The sequence below is a fragment of the Neophocaena asiaeorientalis genome, unplaced genomic scaffold, assembly GCF_003031525.2.
Source record: "Neophocaena asiaeorientalis asiaeorientalis breed wild unplaced genomic scaffold, Neophocaena_asiaeorientalis_V1.1 scaffold18, whole genome shotgun sequence".
In the NCBI taxonomy this organism is placed as follows: Eukaryota; Metazoa; Chordata; class Mammalia; order Artiodactyla; family Phocoenidae; genus Neophocaena; species Neophocaena asiaeorientalis.
In genome coordinates this window covers 1,235,064-1,251,782 of record NW_020172444.1, presented here as the reverse complement: position 1 = coordinate 1,251,782, position 16,719 = coordinate 1,235,064, and the positions used below count along the sequence as shown (strand labels likewise).

At 39.3% G+C, this 16,719-nt stretch overlaps 1 protein-coding gene across 6 annotated transcripts in view; it reads right to left on the bottom strand.

Annotated features, from left to right (window-relative positions):
* Positions 1–16,719, bottom strand: part of LTBP1 (latent transforming growth factor beta binding protein 1) — a 417,473-nt gene that overhangs the window by 196,450 nt on the left and 204,304 nt on the right. For all 6 annotated transcript variants that reach the window (XM_024732194.1, XM_024732185.1, XM_024732205.1 and 3 more), the window contains 2 exons: positions 9,246–9,470; positions 7,794–8,068 (listed from right to left, as the gene is read on the bottom strand). In XM_024732194.1, coding sequence (XP_024587962.1) covers positions 7,794–8,068; positions 9,246–9,470 — 500 coding nt within the window. The remainder of the gene's footprint in view (positions 1–7,793; positions 8,069–9,245; positions 9,471–16,719) is intronic.

Below are 16,719 nucleotides of genomic sequence, written 5' to 3'. Positions count from 1 at the left end.
GCGGCATGTGGGATCTTCCCGGACCGGGGCACGAACCCGTGTCCCCTGCATCGGCAGGCGGACTCTCAACCACTGCGCCACCAGGGAAGCCCTATAAATTCTTTGATATACAAAAGGAGAAAAAATGGAATGAGGATGAGAAAAAAAAAAACAGTATTTATCATCATTGTGGGGGAAGGTGCGGGGCAGAGTTGGGGAATCCTTTTATTGTCTTTCAACAAAGGGTAATGTTGCTTTTTTCACTACAACTTTATGGGTCAGGTTCTGAAGAACTGTGTTGTTTTGTTTTTCAGCAAATCAGATGATTCCACTTCATTTTAGCAAATCTCAATTCCAAGGGGTAATGCAGACAAAGCCAAGAAACAACATCAGATCCTAGAAATACCAGCTTTGACTCTTCACACATTTTTGTAACGTATAGAGCCTAAACCAGCCATCAGTTCAAGTCACGGGCTCTTAAAACCACTTCCAACGCGCTCAGAACTGTCATCTTCAAATGTAATGATCACAAAATCTTGCCACTTTGTCAACATCAGAAGTGACACAACATGCATCCACTCTGAACTGCCCCATGATTATTTTCAATGCCTACTCCTCTGAAAAAACAGGAGTTTAGTTAATAGGTATATATAAAGGCATTTTCACTGCCTTTATCATAAATAAAATGAAAAACATCTGAGCGGACCGAAGAATCGTAAACTTGCTTATCTATTAAACAGGTCAGGGTAAGTGAACACCTGAAGCTGACAGCCTCTTTGGTGCCCAGAGGACATCGGCCTGGGTAAAGACTCGATATTAGGCAGTAGGAAGGGTAATGTCTGGGTCATCACCCATTCTCTTAAGTACTCTACTTCAGTTCTAAGAATCTGTATTTTGATTATCCTAATGTCTCAGTCCTACATTCTCAATCCAAGTAAAACCAGCGGTTCTTCCCGCCACTGGCAGAAGCCCAGTGACATGGAGACATGTTCTCTTTCATGTGCAGTGTGTTTCCCCCTTGGGTCTTATCCCTGTCTTTATTGATCTTTTCAACCCCAAGGAAGAGGGCCCCTGCACAAGGTCCATCTGGCAGAGGCAGTTGGAAAGACCAATCGACACTGCAGAGGTCCAAGACCTATCACTGCGATGCATGTGACACCTTCAGTGACACCCTCTGCTGTTGACACAGGTAAGGTTTGGCAAGGATGGCCATTTTACAGTTGCTGGGGACAACCAGACTCCCTAACAGTCAATTAAATATTTCTTAGATTATGCCAAAGGACTATTTGAGTAGGATACTGAAGTAAACCCCAGATGGCATAGGAAGTGCCTGGTGTTTATGACTTATTCCACCTGAAGGAGGCCAAACTTCAGTAAATGCAATCAGCACACCCCCACAGGGGTCTCTGCTCCTGGAGAAGGCAGATGTCTGGTGGCTCTGGCCCTGCCTTCCCTCATCACTGTCCAGCAGCCCCTCTGCAAGAAGGCCAAGTTCACCCGGAAGGCCCCGACCCCAAGAGCATGTGGCCTGGGGAAATGGGGAAGAGAAGAGAGCCACATACACACCTGTGCCCACTGTTGACCCAGCCTGGATGACTCAGTTCTCCTTCCCACATAAGGGATAACACGGATACAAGAGGCAAAGAGCCTGTGGTAAAATGTTTTATAGTTATTCTTTGTTTAGACTTCTCATCTATTTATGCAGTTTATGGACTCAATTTAGGGAATTAACCAGACCGAAAGTGTTACAACCAGGCTGGCATCATCCCCCCATCAGGATAAAATTGGTACTTCATCATAGCTTCAGGCCTCACCCCAGTAATGCTCATCATCAGGGCAGAGAAGAGTCTGAGGAAATCAAAGAAGAGGTTTCTAAGCAGAACTTCATGTCCTTGATCCCTTAATTGAGGACTAAATTCCTTTTCCATCACTGAGAAGAGATTTGCAAAGTCTGCAGCCCATATCTACAGCTACATCTCTACTTATCCATCTCTGTTTTTTTCTGCCGTGTGGAACTGACAGGCATCTGTTTCTCTACTTTCTCATTGGCTTCTGTGTGGAAGAAACCAGGAAATACTTTTCTTCAAAGTCCTGAGACTTTTTAAAAAAGTACTTTCAGCCATGTAGTTCAGTTACTTTTCCACTTCAGTGAGTTCACACTTTCCGGTTAATTTCTCCATGATGCTTATTTTTTTAAAGTTTTTTTAAACAAAAGCAAAGTGCATCTGCTTGGCCCTTCAGAATTGTGTGTGTGTGTGTGTATGCTCGTTCCAGTGTTAAGGTTTAGAGCTTGAGGATGTTATTGAATTTGTCTGCCAAAAGAGACCAATCTCCAATTAAAGAATCTTTTTCTCCGGTGGCCCATTCTGTTTCTATTCTTCCTGTCCAAAAAGAACTGTTAGAACAACTTCTGGAACCTCTAAGAGGATCCCAAGCTGTTCTCGTGTCATTTTAACTCAATTTTTGCCCCAGGGCTTAAAATTTATATGACCAGTAATTAAAGGAAAGAAAGGTTTTTCCAGCGATATCAGGATTTCACATCAAGAAGTGGTCCTTTTCTTCCTAATCCACATAAAGCTTGTTTTCTTCTATAGAACATATATTAGAGAATTTAATCTTAGAGTGTTTCTTATGGTTTTGTAAATTAAACTGTATTTTTTTAATTGAAGTACAGTTGCTATACAATATTACATGTTACAGATATACAATATAGTGGTACACAACTTTTCAAGTTTATACTCCATTTATAGTTATTGTAAAATATTGTCTATGTTCGCCATGTTGTGCAGTATATCCTTATAGCTTATTTTATACCTTATAGTTTGTACGTCTTGTACCTATGGGCTTTTTTTTTAAATCATTATGGGGATTTTATGGTTGCCAACTATCAAAGTGGGTTTGTATGTTATTTGATTATCTTTATCCGTGCTAGAGTGCTGTACTAAAAATACCCTCTCTCTTCTGTTTACATCTACTTCAGGTTTTCTAGTATTTCTATCCTTATTTAACTCAGGTATTTATACATGGAATTTGCTGCTCTTTTGGCACTTGCAATCGGAAAGTCTTGAGGCACTTGAATTTTTGTCTCATCTTGTAACTCCTGTCTAATTAAGGGGCATGTTTCCACAATGAACAAAAAGCATATGATTTCACAAGGCAGCAATGGCACACCCAACATGGAAGCTGGACTCTGAACCCTACCTCTCACACAAGGTCTTTTCATACCATCTGACATCATTAGGTCACTGTAAACATTTATTTCCAGTAATTGGGCAATAAATAAAACATGTTTGAAACAACCAAACACTCAGATGCCAAATAAATCTCAAATTTAGTCACTGTTAAGAGAACCAGTTTAAAATAAAGGACACCCTTGCACAATGGAAAAAGTGTACACATTCGATGACCCTGTGATGCAAAAATAGATTTGAGGGGTATTTTTCTGAAATTTGGCCTCTCCCCAGAGATGAAAACTTGACTGGAAATGTTGAAGTTTTAAGCACATGAAAACATGAGATTATACTCCAAGTAGTTGGTAATTATAACCCCTAGAAATGTAATCCTAATTTGATCTATCTATACATTGAGCAAAATCTCAGAAATGTTTTCAAATATATATGGCATACCACTGTTTACTGCAGACAGCACAGATACTTATCTCTGCCAAAATTATGACTTTTCAGCTACTTCAAACTTGATTTACATTCAAGAAACCAATTCCTCTTAGCCACCCTGTACGTTCTATTAGATTAATTTCTATTCTTCTAATACTTTAAAGTGAATTTAGTGATGCCTGTACCCAGCCTGATTCACACAGAAATCAACAGTTTATATAATCTTAAGAACAAGAAATTATTTTTAGGACTCTGAAAGATGAAACATCACTTTCTACAATAGGAAAGGTATTTCCCCCTTTATCTTGACACTTTCCATCAAGGTGAAAAACACTTTAGATATTTCCAATCCCATTATTCCTCCTCGTTCCACTTTATAATACAAGCCAAAACAATCTCTGTTCTTATTAATTTAACTATCATCACTAAGTCTAGTCACTGAGCACTGAGTTTTCTCCATTAATCCTCTCTCACTTCATCTCTAAAACAGCACTGGACTCCATGATTGATATTCAAGAATACCTGTTTCTTGACATCACTCAAAGATGGAACTGGTTAAAACAAAGATGTAGCTACTCATCTTTACCTCACAGTCCTCCCCTCCAAGGGTCAGTTAATCAATCAGAGAGCGCATTGATCTGATTTCTGAAGCCAGGGAGTTCAGAATACTCTCCAACTCAGCACCATCTTTTTCTTCACAACAGCCCATAATCAAATCCTGATGCTGGATTCGTCACAAAAGCCTCTGCATTAATCTCTTCATCTTTAAATTTACTTCTTAGATTGGACCCTGATCATTTCACAATTGGACTAAGGCCAACTTCTCTTCCCTGACCTCCTCATGTCTACCAGCCCCACGTCCACTCCCGTCTCATTCAAAAGTTGAAACTTTAAAAATTTTCTAAAAGTTCATTAAATGTATTAAACTTAGAGCTTTTAAGTTCATCATAAAATTATGCTATTCATAAGTCTAGGAAATGTTCACATTTTCCTTCTTTTCCTCATAAGGAATTTTCAAATATGCTGAGATAATTCAAAGAATAATACAGTGATCACTTGCTTTCCCACCTCTCAGAGTCAACAATTTTTACAATTTTGTTATATTTGTGTATAAAAGGCATTTGAAAGTAAATTACAGACATCATGGCATTCCTCACTCAAGAATAAGGACACTACCCTACATACCTCTAACACCATTATCACACCTAAGAAAATAATAGTTCCAAAATACCATCTAATATCCAGTCCGTATTTAAGCTTCCTCAATTGTTCTTCAAATGTCTTTCAGAGCTGGGTTTTGATTTTTTTAAAACCAAGATATGATTAAGGCTCATATATTATATGCGCTATTGTCTCTCTTTAGTCTCTTTCTGAGGAAGTCAATCTTTATTTTTTAACGATATGAAGAAACCAAGCAATAATACCCTACATTATCATTCTTTCTGATGTGAGGGAGTATGATAGTTTTGGCTTGTTTCTTCACCCTCAGTATTCCCTATGAGCTGGAGGTTAGGTGTAAAGGATTGATTAGATTCAGCTCACACATTTTTGGCAAGAATACCTTTAAGGTGTTGCTCTACACTTCATACTGCATCCCATCAGGAGGCATATGATATCAGTTGTCCCCCTTTTAATGATTCTGAGTTTGATCACCTGATCAACGGGGCATCATGCGATTTTTACCTTGATACCAAATCTTTTACTTTGCCCTATGCCTCAGGTTTAAAAGGCTTCATATCTGTGCCAAAGCCTGCCAGGAACTCTAAACTAGTTTACTTCTCTGGTCTCTTCTGACACTTCCTCCTTACCTGTTTCTTGCAGTGTTCTCTCTCTTTTGTTTAATTTCTCCCCCACTTCTCTGTGAGCTTAGTTTCCTAACCAATCATCCATTTTCCTCCAACATCCAAGCAGTTCCTGAAATTCTGTTCTATGAAGCTCCCATGAATTTAAATACACTGATCACAGTTCATGTTGGCTTTTCAACCTCAAGTTTACTACCTCATTTTTAGAATGTGCCACAGAAACAAGGTCTTTTTCTACTAAATTTGTTTTGTATATGACCTCTAATGGCAATACATAAACATAAGTGCTTACTGATGACTATGACATGAAGGTCCCAGTAGTTGTAATCTGTATCTAATAAGAGTTTTCTCACTGAGCAAAGCACTAGTGAGTATTTATGCAGTCGTTTCTGCCATTTATTTAAAATCCACCTGTACCTCCCTCTGTAACTATGTTTGCACACCAACCACAGCAAGAAGGCACAAATATTTCCAAACACCTTTGTAGGATACATCTTATATACTATTGACAATTTGCCAGTAATTTTTTTTTTTTTAATGCTTGGATCATCCTAATTGCGCAAACTGGACAATCGTGGGCATTCAGCAATATTTCTCACCAACAAATATCTTCTGAGAATGTTTTCGCAAAACAGGTCTTATTTTGAAGCTGTGTTATTAGTTACTACACATGCAAAATGAATTAAGTATTGAGATCACTGTCTGGATCATACAGACCAAAAGTCAGAGAAGTATCCAGATAAGACAAAAAAGTGTTCCACCGAGTTTGGATTATTTGGGTAACTCCACCAACTACCCAATTCATGTGGATTGTATAGTCCAGCTTAGGCCTAAAAGTAAATAATCTGTTTATATTCTTTCTAGTTAGCAATCATCTGCCTACGATTATATGTACAAGAATAACAAGTCTGTTGACATCTCATTTTCTTGCTTTTTACCATCTGTGTTCCAACTTGGAAACTAGGGAGAAGGATACTGGGCACAGAATTTTAAAAGGACCTGCTTTTTTCCTTTCTCATGACCAACCTAAGCTGAAATGACTAAACAATGCAAATGGCACCAAATTCATCCTCCTTCTCCAAGGCTTGTCTGGGGCAAACTGTGCAGCATATGAGGTTTACTTCAGCCCCACTGCCCCTATAAAAACTTGCCCTTAACACAGTAATCCAGTCTTTACTTCTAAGCTAAATGTAAACTGATGATATTCCTTCTCCAAAAAGCATGTGTTTAAACCTGGTCTTCAATGAGGAAGGAAAAGGTCCCTCTTAAGTAGGCATTTCAGGCTCCGCAGGCAGACCAAGGTTGTGTGGGGCATCAAGCCTTCCGTCTTACTGAAGTTACATGACATAAGCAATCACCTGCTCTCTTTTTATGTTTGACTCTATCAATAGGTAAGTGTCTTCTAAGCTAGTAGTTGCATAGTTCTGTAACATTTGCAGAGCATGTCACATTACCTTGTCTAATCTTGACAAAGCCCCATATTCTTGTCTCCACTTTACAAATAAGGAAGCTGGCTCCCTGCCACCAAGTGCTGAGCCCATGGCTCTAACCAAGGTCTTATAACTCTACATGGCTGTTCTTTCCATTCTGGTCTACAAACCAATTTTACCTCTTCCCCTGGGCAAGGGGATGACCCAACCATGGACCTGCCCAGCATCTAAAAGTGTTCTCCAGGTTTCAAAAGCAAGAACGATTGATTCTACTACGAACAGATATTTCACTCACACACAAACACACACACAATTTTTTGAATATTCAGGTAACAGCAGGAATAATAAATAGATCTCGCCTATTTTTCTCACAGGGGGTTCAAACCATAATCAGGTGACAGGAGAAGAACCGTAGGACAAAGCTATGTCATTATCACGTAATTCCAAAGCAGGAAGCACCAAGTAACTGGGGTAGAGGAACCAGTAATTTTATGTTGCTTTTACTATGCACATTCAATGATGAGTTTTAAAGAGAAGTCAGCCTCTCTCTCACTTTACGATATATAGACCTAAAGTTACACATAAATCCAATGCTATTTAAAATGCACTTCAAACAACTCATGCGTTGCCAGTCTAGTTATAAATTTGTATAAGAAAATAAAAGATGACAAATTATGGCAAACTTTTTCTGAAAAGGGCTTTGCAGACCATATTTTAGGCATTTCAGATCATATGACCTCATTGAAAGTATACCATCCTTCTGTCCATAGCATGAAAGCAGACATAGACAGTATGTAAATGATGGGTGTGGCTGTGTCCAATAAAGTTTTATTTACAGTAACAGGCCCACAGGTCAGTTTGCCAACCCCTTCTACAAAAAAACTTATTTCTACCAAGTCTGTCTTTCCTACTACAATGAGATTATATCTAGAACACATCACTAAAATGGGCTGGGCAGTGTGGCTCACCTGCGACCCAATAGTCTCCTGGAAGCACCGGCCAAGCTGCGTCTTAGCAGCCACCGGATACACGTGAGGAATGACTTGCTGGTGGGAGTATGAGGAATGGACCGTCTGAGTCTTCTGGACAGGAAGCCCTTGGTAAGAGACTTGGGACTGGCCTGGTTGAGCTTCTTTTACCTTCTGGCCTGTTGGGCCATCAACTCTTGAAACCTGATGTATCTGGACTGAGGCCTCAGGAGGGTGCTTCACATGGATATTGACTATGTTAGGAGGAAATTTCACTAAAACAGATTGGGAAGAAAACTTATCAGTCATAAATAATTAATACGCACATCAGGATGAAAGTAAATGGTCATGCTAGTCAGCATGAAACTAAATTTTATATACACACATATACTTAAGTACCTATACATTATACCTGGGATAAGTGATACATTTTTAGTGTGTATCTATTTTTGCTGCACAGCCATTAAAAAACTCTTGAGAGTAAAAGGGGACACTCAAAAATGAATCCTGAATTTATATACTTTAAATAATAAAACTGCTTTTACAAAGAGAAATTTAAACTTCTCACAGTAACAGATCCATGAGACAAAAATTTTTTTCAGAGGAGTCATAAAACTACGAAATTTGTGCTACTTGTGGTCATACATTCTATCAAACAAGAGTAATAAAGACTCAAGAGTTTGATTATTTTTGAATTTCTCACAAAGTTTCCATCGTAGAGACTGTGGGATTTACAACACAATTTCACAAAGCATAGTTCTCTTACCCTTAAACCTGGTGTGTACATACTTTTGTGCTTCCTGTGACACACACAAAATACCAAAGTGTGATATTTTACATCTCTATTTTCTTTCTCTGCAGCTTTCACACAGAATTTCATCTTCTGATGCTAAGATTCAGGTTTTAAAGAATAAGAGCCAGTAACACTTCTCTGACTCCTTTTTTAAAAGTTGTGCATGTGTAAGAGGTGCCAGGTTGAAAAGAATGGATTAGTCATAGAATTTCTGAGCTCCAAGTGACCTAGTTTACCTTCCTCTACAGATGAATAAACTGAAGCCCAGGGAGGTGAGGTTACAGATTGTTTAGAACTAAAACCAAGAGCTCTTCGACTACAAAATAGACTTGGTGTTCATCAGCAGGTATTGTGTGATCTCCTAGCTTATTAATCCCATAAGGGCCAGAACACCATCTTGTTCATCTTTCCATTTCCCAGGACCTACCAGAACAGTGCCATGTATGTTTATCAGCTCTTGGTCCTGAATCACCAGAGAAAGATGGGCTCCATTTTCTTATTTCCTAGATACCATTCCCTACAGCCTAGAAAGCACTGGCATCATATACCTGGGCCCATATTCTGTTCCAATACCAGCCCTGCAGACACTTGGCTTCTGTATGGGTTTGGCATGTTAACAGAGTACTGATGAATGGGCAAAATCAAAATAATCAGCTTACCTTTGACTCCTTGCTGGCTGGTCATGGTCAGAGGCAAAGTATGTGTTGAGTGGACGACATGCGTTCCCAACGCCTTGCCTGACTGCTGGGAATGCTGATGAAGTTTAGGCATGCCAGCACCATGGACCGGAATCTGACAAAGCTTCCCTGTGAAATTTGGAGGGCACTGGCATTTGTCCCTTGAACTGCATTGGCCTCCATTCATACATGGAAGATGGCAAATTACTGTAAAGGAAAAGAGAAAATGTGGAGCGTGGTTAGTTTCTCAAATGCCAAGTAACAATCAACCAACAAAACTCCCCCAAAGCACAGCCATCATATTCCCAATGACTTTAGAAATGGTAAACAAAGGAGTATACACTATGACAAAAATACTTCCTTTTTTTTTTTTGTTTTTTACTATCTTTTTCTTTCCACCTTAAGTAAGTCATTTAGCTCTCCAATTGCTTGTGGTTGTTCACCCACAATGGTGGCAAGAATTCATGGGAAAAAATATACATGTATATTTATACATATAATATATATATTACATATATTTATACATATAAAGCTACTTTATATATATAAAGTAGCCACTCAGGATATCTCTTGCATTCTATAATTACTGTGTTTTCCTATTTAATTACTAGTTTATTTACTGTCTCCCTAGATTATAAACTCTTTGGGGGAAAGGGATATGCCTAGTTTAATGACCTTTGTACCCTCAGCACCTAGAATAATGCCTGGCACACAGTGGACATTAAATATTTCCTCAAAGAATAAACAAAGGAGAGTGCTAAAAATAATATCTGTTGAGAATTTTCTCTACGTAAGACACTGAAATAAGTGCTACCCAGAATAAGGGAGAATAGTTTGAATCCTGCTTTACAGGAATTTGCAATCTCATTGGGATAACAAGACCACAGCGAAACCTAGAAGTAGCAGTGATTAATAGTTGGAAAGTTATTTAGAATACCAAAAGATAAAAGGACATGTTTGGGTGAAGAATTTTAAAAGGAGTTTTAAATCCTGGCTAAATTCAACTTCAGGCCAACCTATTTATCACGAATGAATTCTTCCTATCAGCCCTTGAATTGATCGGATTTCCAGCAGCTTAAAAAATAGCCCCTCAACTCCATTTTCTTCCAGCTTCTACTCTGCTTCAATCCTCTCCTCCATGACCAAACTTTCCAAAAGAATTGTCTGCTCACTTCTCCACTCACTACCAGCCAAAAACGTTGTGTTTCCCTTTCCCCACACCTCTCCTATGCTGAAACTCCTCTTACTCAGGTCACTAATGGTCTCCATGTTGCTAAATCCAATGGATGGATTTCAGTCTTCCCTTGGCTTCTGTGACATCTCAACCCATCTAGTTTGCTCTTTCCTCTTTGTTCACTGTACCTTAATATTCTTTGCAGACTCCACTCTTTCCTTACCCTTGAAACACTGATGTGCTTCAAGATTTGGTCTTAAAATCTTCTGCTTTACTAACTCCATACATTCTGATTTCAGCCTATCATATGATGATGTCACCCAAAACTATATTTCTTAGCCAAAGCTTTCTGCTGTGCTCCACACTGTCTACTACTGTTTACTTCCTGTAGATCTTCTACAGGCATCTCAAACTTACAATGTCCTAAACGGAACTTGATCATCTTCCCCTAACATCTCCATTCACTGAGAGACCCTTAACAGGAACCTGAGGGCTGCTCTATTCTTTCACCCACCCAAACATCCATCTCCAGGTCCTGCCTTCTAAACATTCATCAAATATTCCCACATCTTTCTCATCATAGAGATCCTGTTCTCTCTGAAACATCATTCCCTACAATCTAGCTACACTGACCTTGATTCAGTTCCTCAGTGGACAGGGCCTCTCACCCCTCCTTAAGCTTTATATACCCTGTGTCCTTGGCCTGGAACACTCTTTCCATATGTCCCCCGTCACCTACCTAACTCCTACTCACCTTCTGGATACTGCTTAAACCTCAGTTCCCTGGAAGCACTTCTAATTGCCCCTCATCTAGGTTTGGTGCTTCTCCTCTGTGCTTCCGTGGGCTCACATTCACTGCTCATCGTGCTGCTTGGCTTACTGCATTACAATCACCTAACTACTTTTCCGTACACCTCATTCAACTAGAGTGCTGTGAGGTCAGGGACTTTAATGTTTTACCTCTAGCATGTAGCTCAGCTTTTAGAAAAAAGGCTGCAGCTCAAAAAAAAAAAAAAAATACTAGATGAAAGAATGAACACATTTATGGCTACCACTTTGTCAAATACCATTCTACATACTACAGAAGAAAGTAAAAGCTAACTGGAACTACTAGGTAATATATGATAACTAAAAATACAAATAAGTAACATTGGAAAATGTAAATTCTGTGGAACTCCAGTGAAAAGTCATTTCTGGGAAGTCAAAATAGACTTTACAGGAGAGCTCATTTGAGATAAGACTTTGAAGCTAGATAGGCTTCAGAAAAACAGTAAGGATTATATCCTAGGAGGATAGTGTGTAAGAAAGGGGGAGGTAGGCATATTTGGGAGATAACGAGAAAGTCTATCTTGTTGAAACCCCAGATTCCTGAGTGAAGGGGTCAGGTGATAAACTGGGAGATGTAGGCTTAAGTCAGACAGTGAATAAAGGGAAGCCCTAGCAAGTTATTTTGTAGACCCCCAAGGAGAAAATTTTCCAGGAAGATTACTCTTGTGATAGCATGTGGCATTAGCTGGAAAGGAGAGTGACCTAGGTGGAGCAGTCAGATAGGAGACTATTAAAATAACTGAAAGACAAGTTGAAAAATCCATGGATTAGGATGATGGCAACAAGAATTAAAAGAAACATGAAGTGGGCTTCCCTGGTGGCACAGTGGTTGAGAGTCCGCCTGCCGATGCAGGGGACACGGGTTTGTGCCCCGGTCCGGGAAGATCCCACACGCCGCGGAGCGGCTGGGCCCGTGAGCCATGGCCGCCGCGCCTGTGCGTCCGGAGCTTGTGCTCCGCAACGGGAGAGGCCACAACAGTGAGAGGCCCGCGTACCGCAAAAAAAAAAAAAAAAAAAAAGAAACATGAAGTAATATTATGATAGATGGGCAATCAGTACAACATGGAGATAGGACACAGGAAATAAACAGCAAGCCAAAGAAGAGGGAAGACAGTGAAGGAGAAAGGAAACAGCTGGAAAAAATGACCAAGGTAAGCACCTAGAACTATGTCCAGGATCTCACTATGTGGCAGATGAAGTCAAAACTGCCCACGCTGGATAGGGTCTGGAATATGTTTCCACCAGTGTCTGATCCACACTGAGGTGCAGAGTAAGAAGAAGAGTCAAAGCTGACTCTGAGGTTGAGTCAAAGACTTTGTAACTCCCAGTTCAATTCTGAATTGAATTTCTAAATGACAGGTTGGCTACGCTGGATGGGTTCAGTGTGTAACAGGGAAGGACACAGGGAGCCTGGCCAAGATTTCACAATACTACAAATAATTTATAACTGGAATACAAGCACTCCTCACTATGTATGGTTCCAATATGCATGAATTTCAGTTAATGCAGTTTAGCTAAACAACTTCAATCCCCCAACAACAAGGTTTGAACTTCATTTGCCACAATATTAACTAGGTAACTGCATAAAGTACAAACTTCACTGCTAGCTCTTTGGTCCACAAACCACTACATAAATAACAGATGTGTACCATGATCAGTAATCAATCATGTCACTTCCTTCAGAGGCTGTTGGCGATTGATCCCAGCATATCTGTTATTCAATTCATGCACAGACAGCAAAGCAGGTAGTTGTGTTGCCTCCTCACTTTACATTGATAAACTCGCATGACATTTTACAGAAGTGTGTAGTCAAAAGGGCCAACAGCAACAACAAAAAAGCACGGCAAAGAAATGAAAAGTGGTGACACTGGAAGTGAAATTGGAAAGTGGTTGTGATGTAGGATAAAGATGGTCCAAAGGAAATAACATTAAAGGAACTCACAGATATTCCACAACTTTGAAAGCATAATGGTAACATATTGGAACCTGATTCAAACTTGGGAAGGAGTATAACGGCTCACTAAGGCAAAGAAGAGATACTCCACATCATAAAGTATACGAGAAGAAAGCAAAAATGTTCTAACTACTCTTGTTAAATTTTACTCGAAGAAAGAAAACACTTTAATTCTCAGTGTTTCTAACATTTTAAATTACAGGGCACTAGATAAATATCAGCTTTACCGTTTTTTTTTCCTTTCCCTATAAATACATCACCTACAGTAAAACAATTGTAATGTTTTGACAAAAAAAAATTTTAAGGTGATAGAACTAGTAATCTTCCCATTGATTATTAAGATTGTTTTGCAGTTACAGCTTGCATGGTTATTTTTATGGTCCTGCATCACCATGCAAAGAGGACTACCTTTAATCTTTATTAAAATAACTTCATCTATGTTATCTTTTTTTTTTTTTTTAACAAAGAAGCTGACTTCTATTTCTAATATCAATAGCAGATTTTGGAATCCAACATGAATTTAATTAGCTTTGTTCAAAACTATTTTTAAACCTCTGAGATAGCTTCCACACAAATATTTCAAGAACTGTACTAGTCTAAGTGGATACAGCAATAATCCCAGAAGAGAACTCCAATAACCCTGTTTCTCTCTGGTCATAAAGGAAACCGTTTCTGCTGACTTATTCCAACCAATAACAGGCCACTATTTATAACCATTTACGAATGAGAAATAAAATACCTACTCTCCTGTTCCAGCATTTTCACAAAATCTAAATTATAATTTAAAGTTCTTTGCCCCAGCTCACTCACTGTACATTGAGTTCTTTGTGGCAGGTGCTATTTTTAAAGTTAAATAGTCTTTTATGTCAAAGAAAACAAATTTAAAATCAACCTACAAAAGTTAAGTATTTAACTATGAATAGTTTCTTTCTGTTTCAAAAGTTCATGCCACTCTCAAGACATCACCTGGTGATATATAGTCTGTGCAGCCAGCGTTCTATAAAACTTTCTCAACATATGAAGAGGAAAAAGAATAAGTTATCTTTAAGGCTGGCTTGTGGAATGCTGGTTGTAAGTCTAGCTATGGCACATATATTTTAGAACATATAACTGGAAGGTGTAATGTAGAATGCTGGCTGAGAAATTCCATAACCTTGTCAGCTTGACATTTTGCTGGCCATCACCATAATTCACTACATTGCATCATACGGTCACCTGGGACCTACAGCAAATAACAAGAGGTATATGGGCCTTCAGCCTGTTATTCCAGAAAGTGGAATATCGTGACAACCACTCCAAGTATCTCATGGTACAACTATAAAAGGTCACAATGAGCAAAAGGATCCAGGCTGGAAGAAAAAGCTGGAGGCTTTAAATATGCCCAGCATTTCAGTGCATTCCACCATTCACAATGGTCTGTAAAACAACTTGCAGGACTCAAGAAACTGGGCTGACAGGATAATATTCACAGTCCATGCCACAAATTGGAACTTAGTTTTAAATGAATAGGTACTGACTTGGATACAAATATGGGAAAACCGAATTTTCTGCAGATTTGAGTTATAAAAAGCTAGACTCTCATTCTTCCCTGTTATCTTAGCTGACTATAAAAATATTTCAGCTGCTTGTCCCCAAAAGGCGCTCTAAGAATGTACTTGACTTTCCTACAGCAATACCCGGGGCCCCTCCACCCACCCCCTCGCTTTGTGTGCCAGCAGACAGACTGTTTCAAGTTATTGTGGCTAAGGCAGAACAGGGAAAACAAACCTCCATCTGAAGGAAAACTTACATCTGTCATTTCACAGAACAGACATACACATGATTTTGATTTGAATAGCTACTTCAACTTTCCCACTTGTCTCTGATTAGGAGAATAACGTTCCCTTAAAGGCTTTCAACATTTTGTTTGATGTCCCTTGCAGGGTGAAAAGAAAGCAATAACATTTTTAGAAAGTACAAGGTACCATTTTATTTCTCCCTCAATATACCTACATCGCCCTCTTTTAAAGGGTACCCATAGATTCTATTCAGCCAGAAAGTAGGTTAAAAATGTAGCTATTTAAAGCTTTCAGATAACAATTATGTCAGATAATAATTAAATGCCACAGCAAACCACTGCTCATTTTAAGAACCTAACCCACTTTTTAAAAACCTGCATTTTTGCCTTTTAATTCAGTATGCATCATCCTGCCACACCAAAAAATAAAATTAAATAAATAAAGCAACTGAAGCCGAAAGCCAAGATGGAAGTCACGTTCCCTTGGAGCAACGACAGAGGAACTGAGGAGGCCTCGTCTTACACAGAAGCCAAGAAAGGAAGTACAGAGATTAGTAGGCATTTACGAATATCTAAGTTTGAGTATTTTTACTGAATGCACAGATGTATCATTGCTGTGCTCCAAAACTGCTTACAGCCAATTCTAACGTATACTGAGTCCCAGGCTGAACCAAGAAAACATTCAAGTAACACGCTGTCTGGAACAACCTGTCCAAGGAGGTGACATTTCACCTAAACCTAAAGGGAGAAGAATCCCATGATGTGACAGTTGGCAGAACAATGTTTGCCGAAGAAGAAATAATAGGAGCTAAGACCTTGAGGTGGGACATGGCTTAGAAAGGTCCAGAAACTGAAAGGAGGCTGATGCGGTGGGAATGTCAGAAGAGGAGAGCAAGTGAGAAAAGCTAGGTGGAGAGACAAAGCAGGGCCAGATTCCTGTTTCTTTCCACAAGGATATAGGGCTGCCTATAATACAGTAAACAGGAAAAATGTAAGTAAGTTAATACTTGGGACCAGGACAGATTATGAATCACAGGAGACAGAACCAGGGGAAGAGAAAGAACAAGGATAAGTAAGGGTAAGTAGAATCATCTATTGTATACACAAGAAATGTGCATTGTAAACCTGGCTTTGAGTTTCTGGACCTTAGCCAGATGGAACTTAAATTCTGGAAGGTTTAATTTAAGACCCAAATAGATAACGATTCTACAGATAAGAGGACTTTTTAAAAATTCTTTATATTGATTACATATGGGCATGATAATCGTAGTGGGTGGAACGGTGGTCTCCCAAAAGATACACCCATGTCCTGTGAATGTCCAGAATCTGAATATTACTTCATGTGGTAGATGGGTGAACACCACCTTACAATGCAAAACATATGCGATTAGAAATCCTGAGAGGAGGTACTTGTCCTGGATTATCCAGGTGACCTCTCATTTCAGTGAAAAGGTCCTTTTAATAGCGGGGGCCAGGGAGCTTTGACCGAAGAGGAAGAGACAATATGACTGAGGCAGAGATCGGAATGATGCAGCTAGAAGTCAAGGAGCACCAACAGCCATGAGAAGCGGGAAGAGGCAAGGAACAGACCCTCCTCTAGAGCCTCCAGAGGGAGCATGGCCCTGCCTACACCCTGATTTTGACTTTCTGGTCTCCAGAACCGTGAGAGAATACATCTCTATTGTTTTAAGCAAAAAAAAAAAAAAAAAAAAAAAAAAAAAAG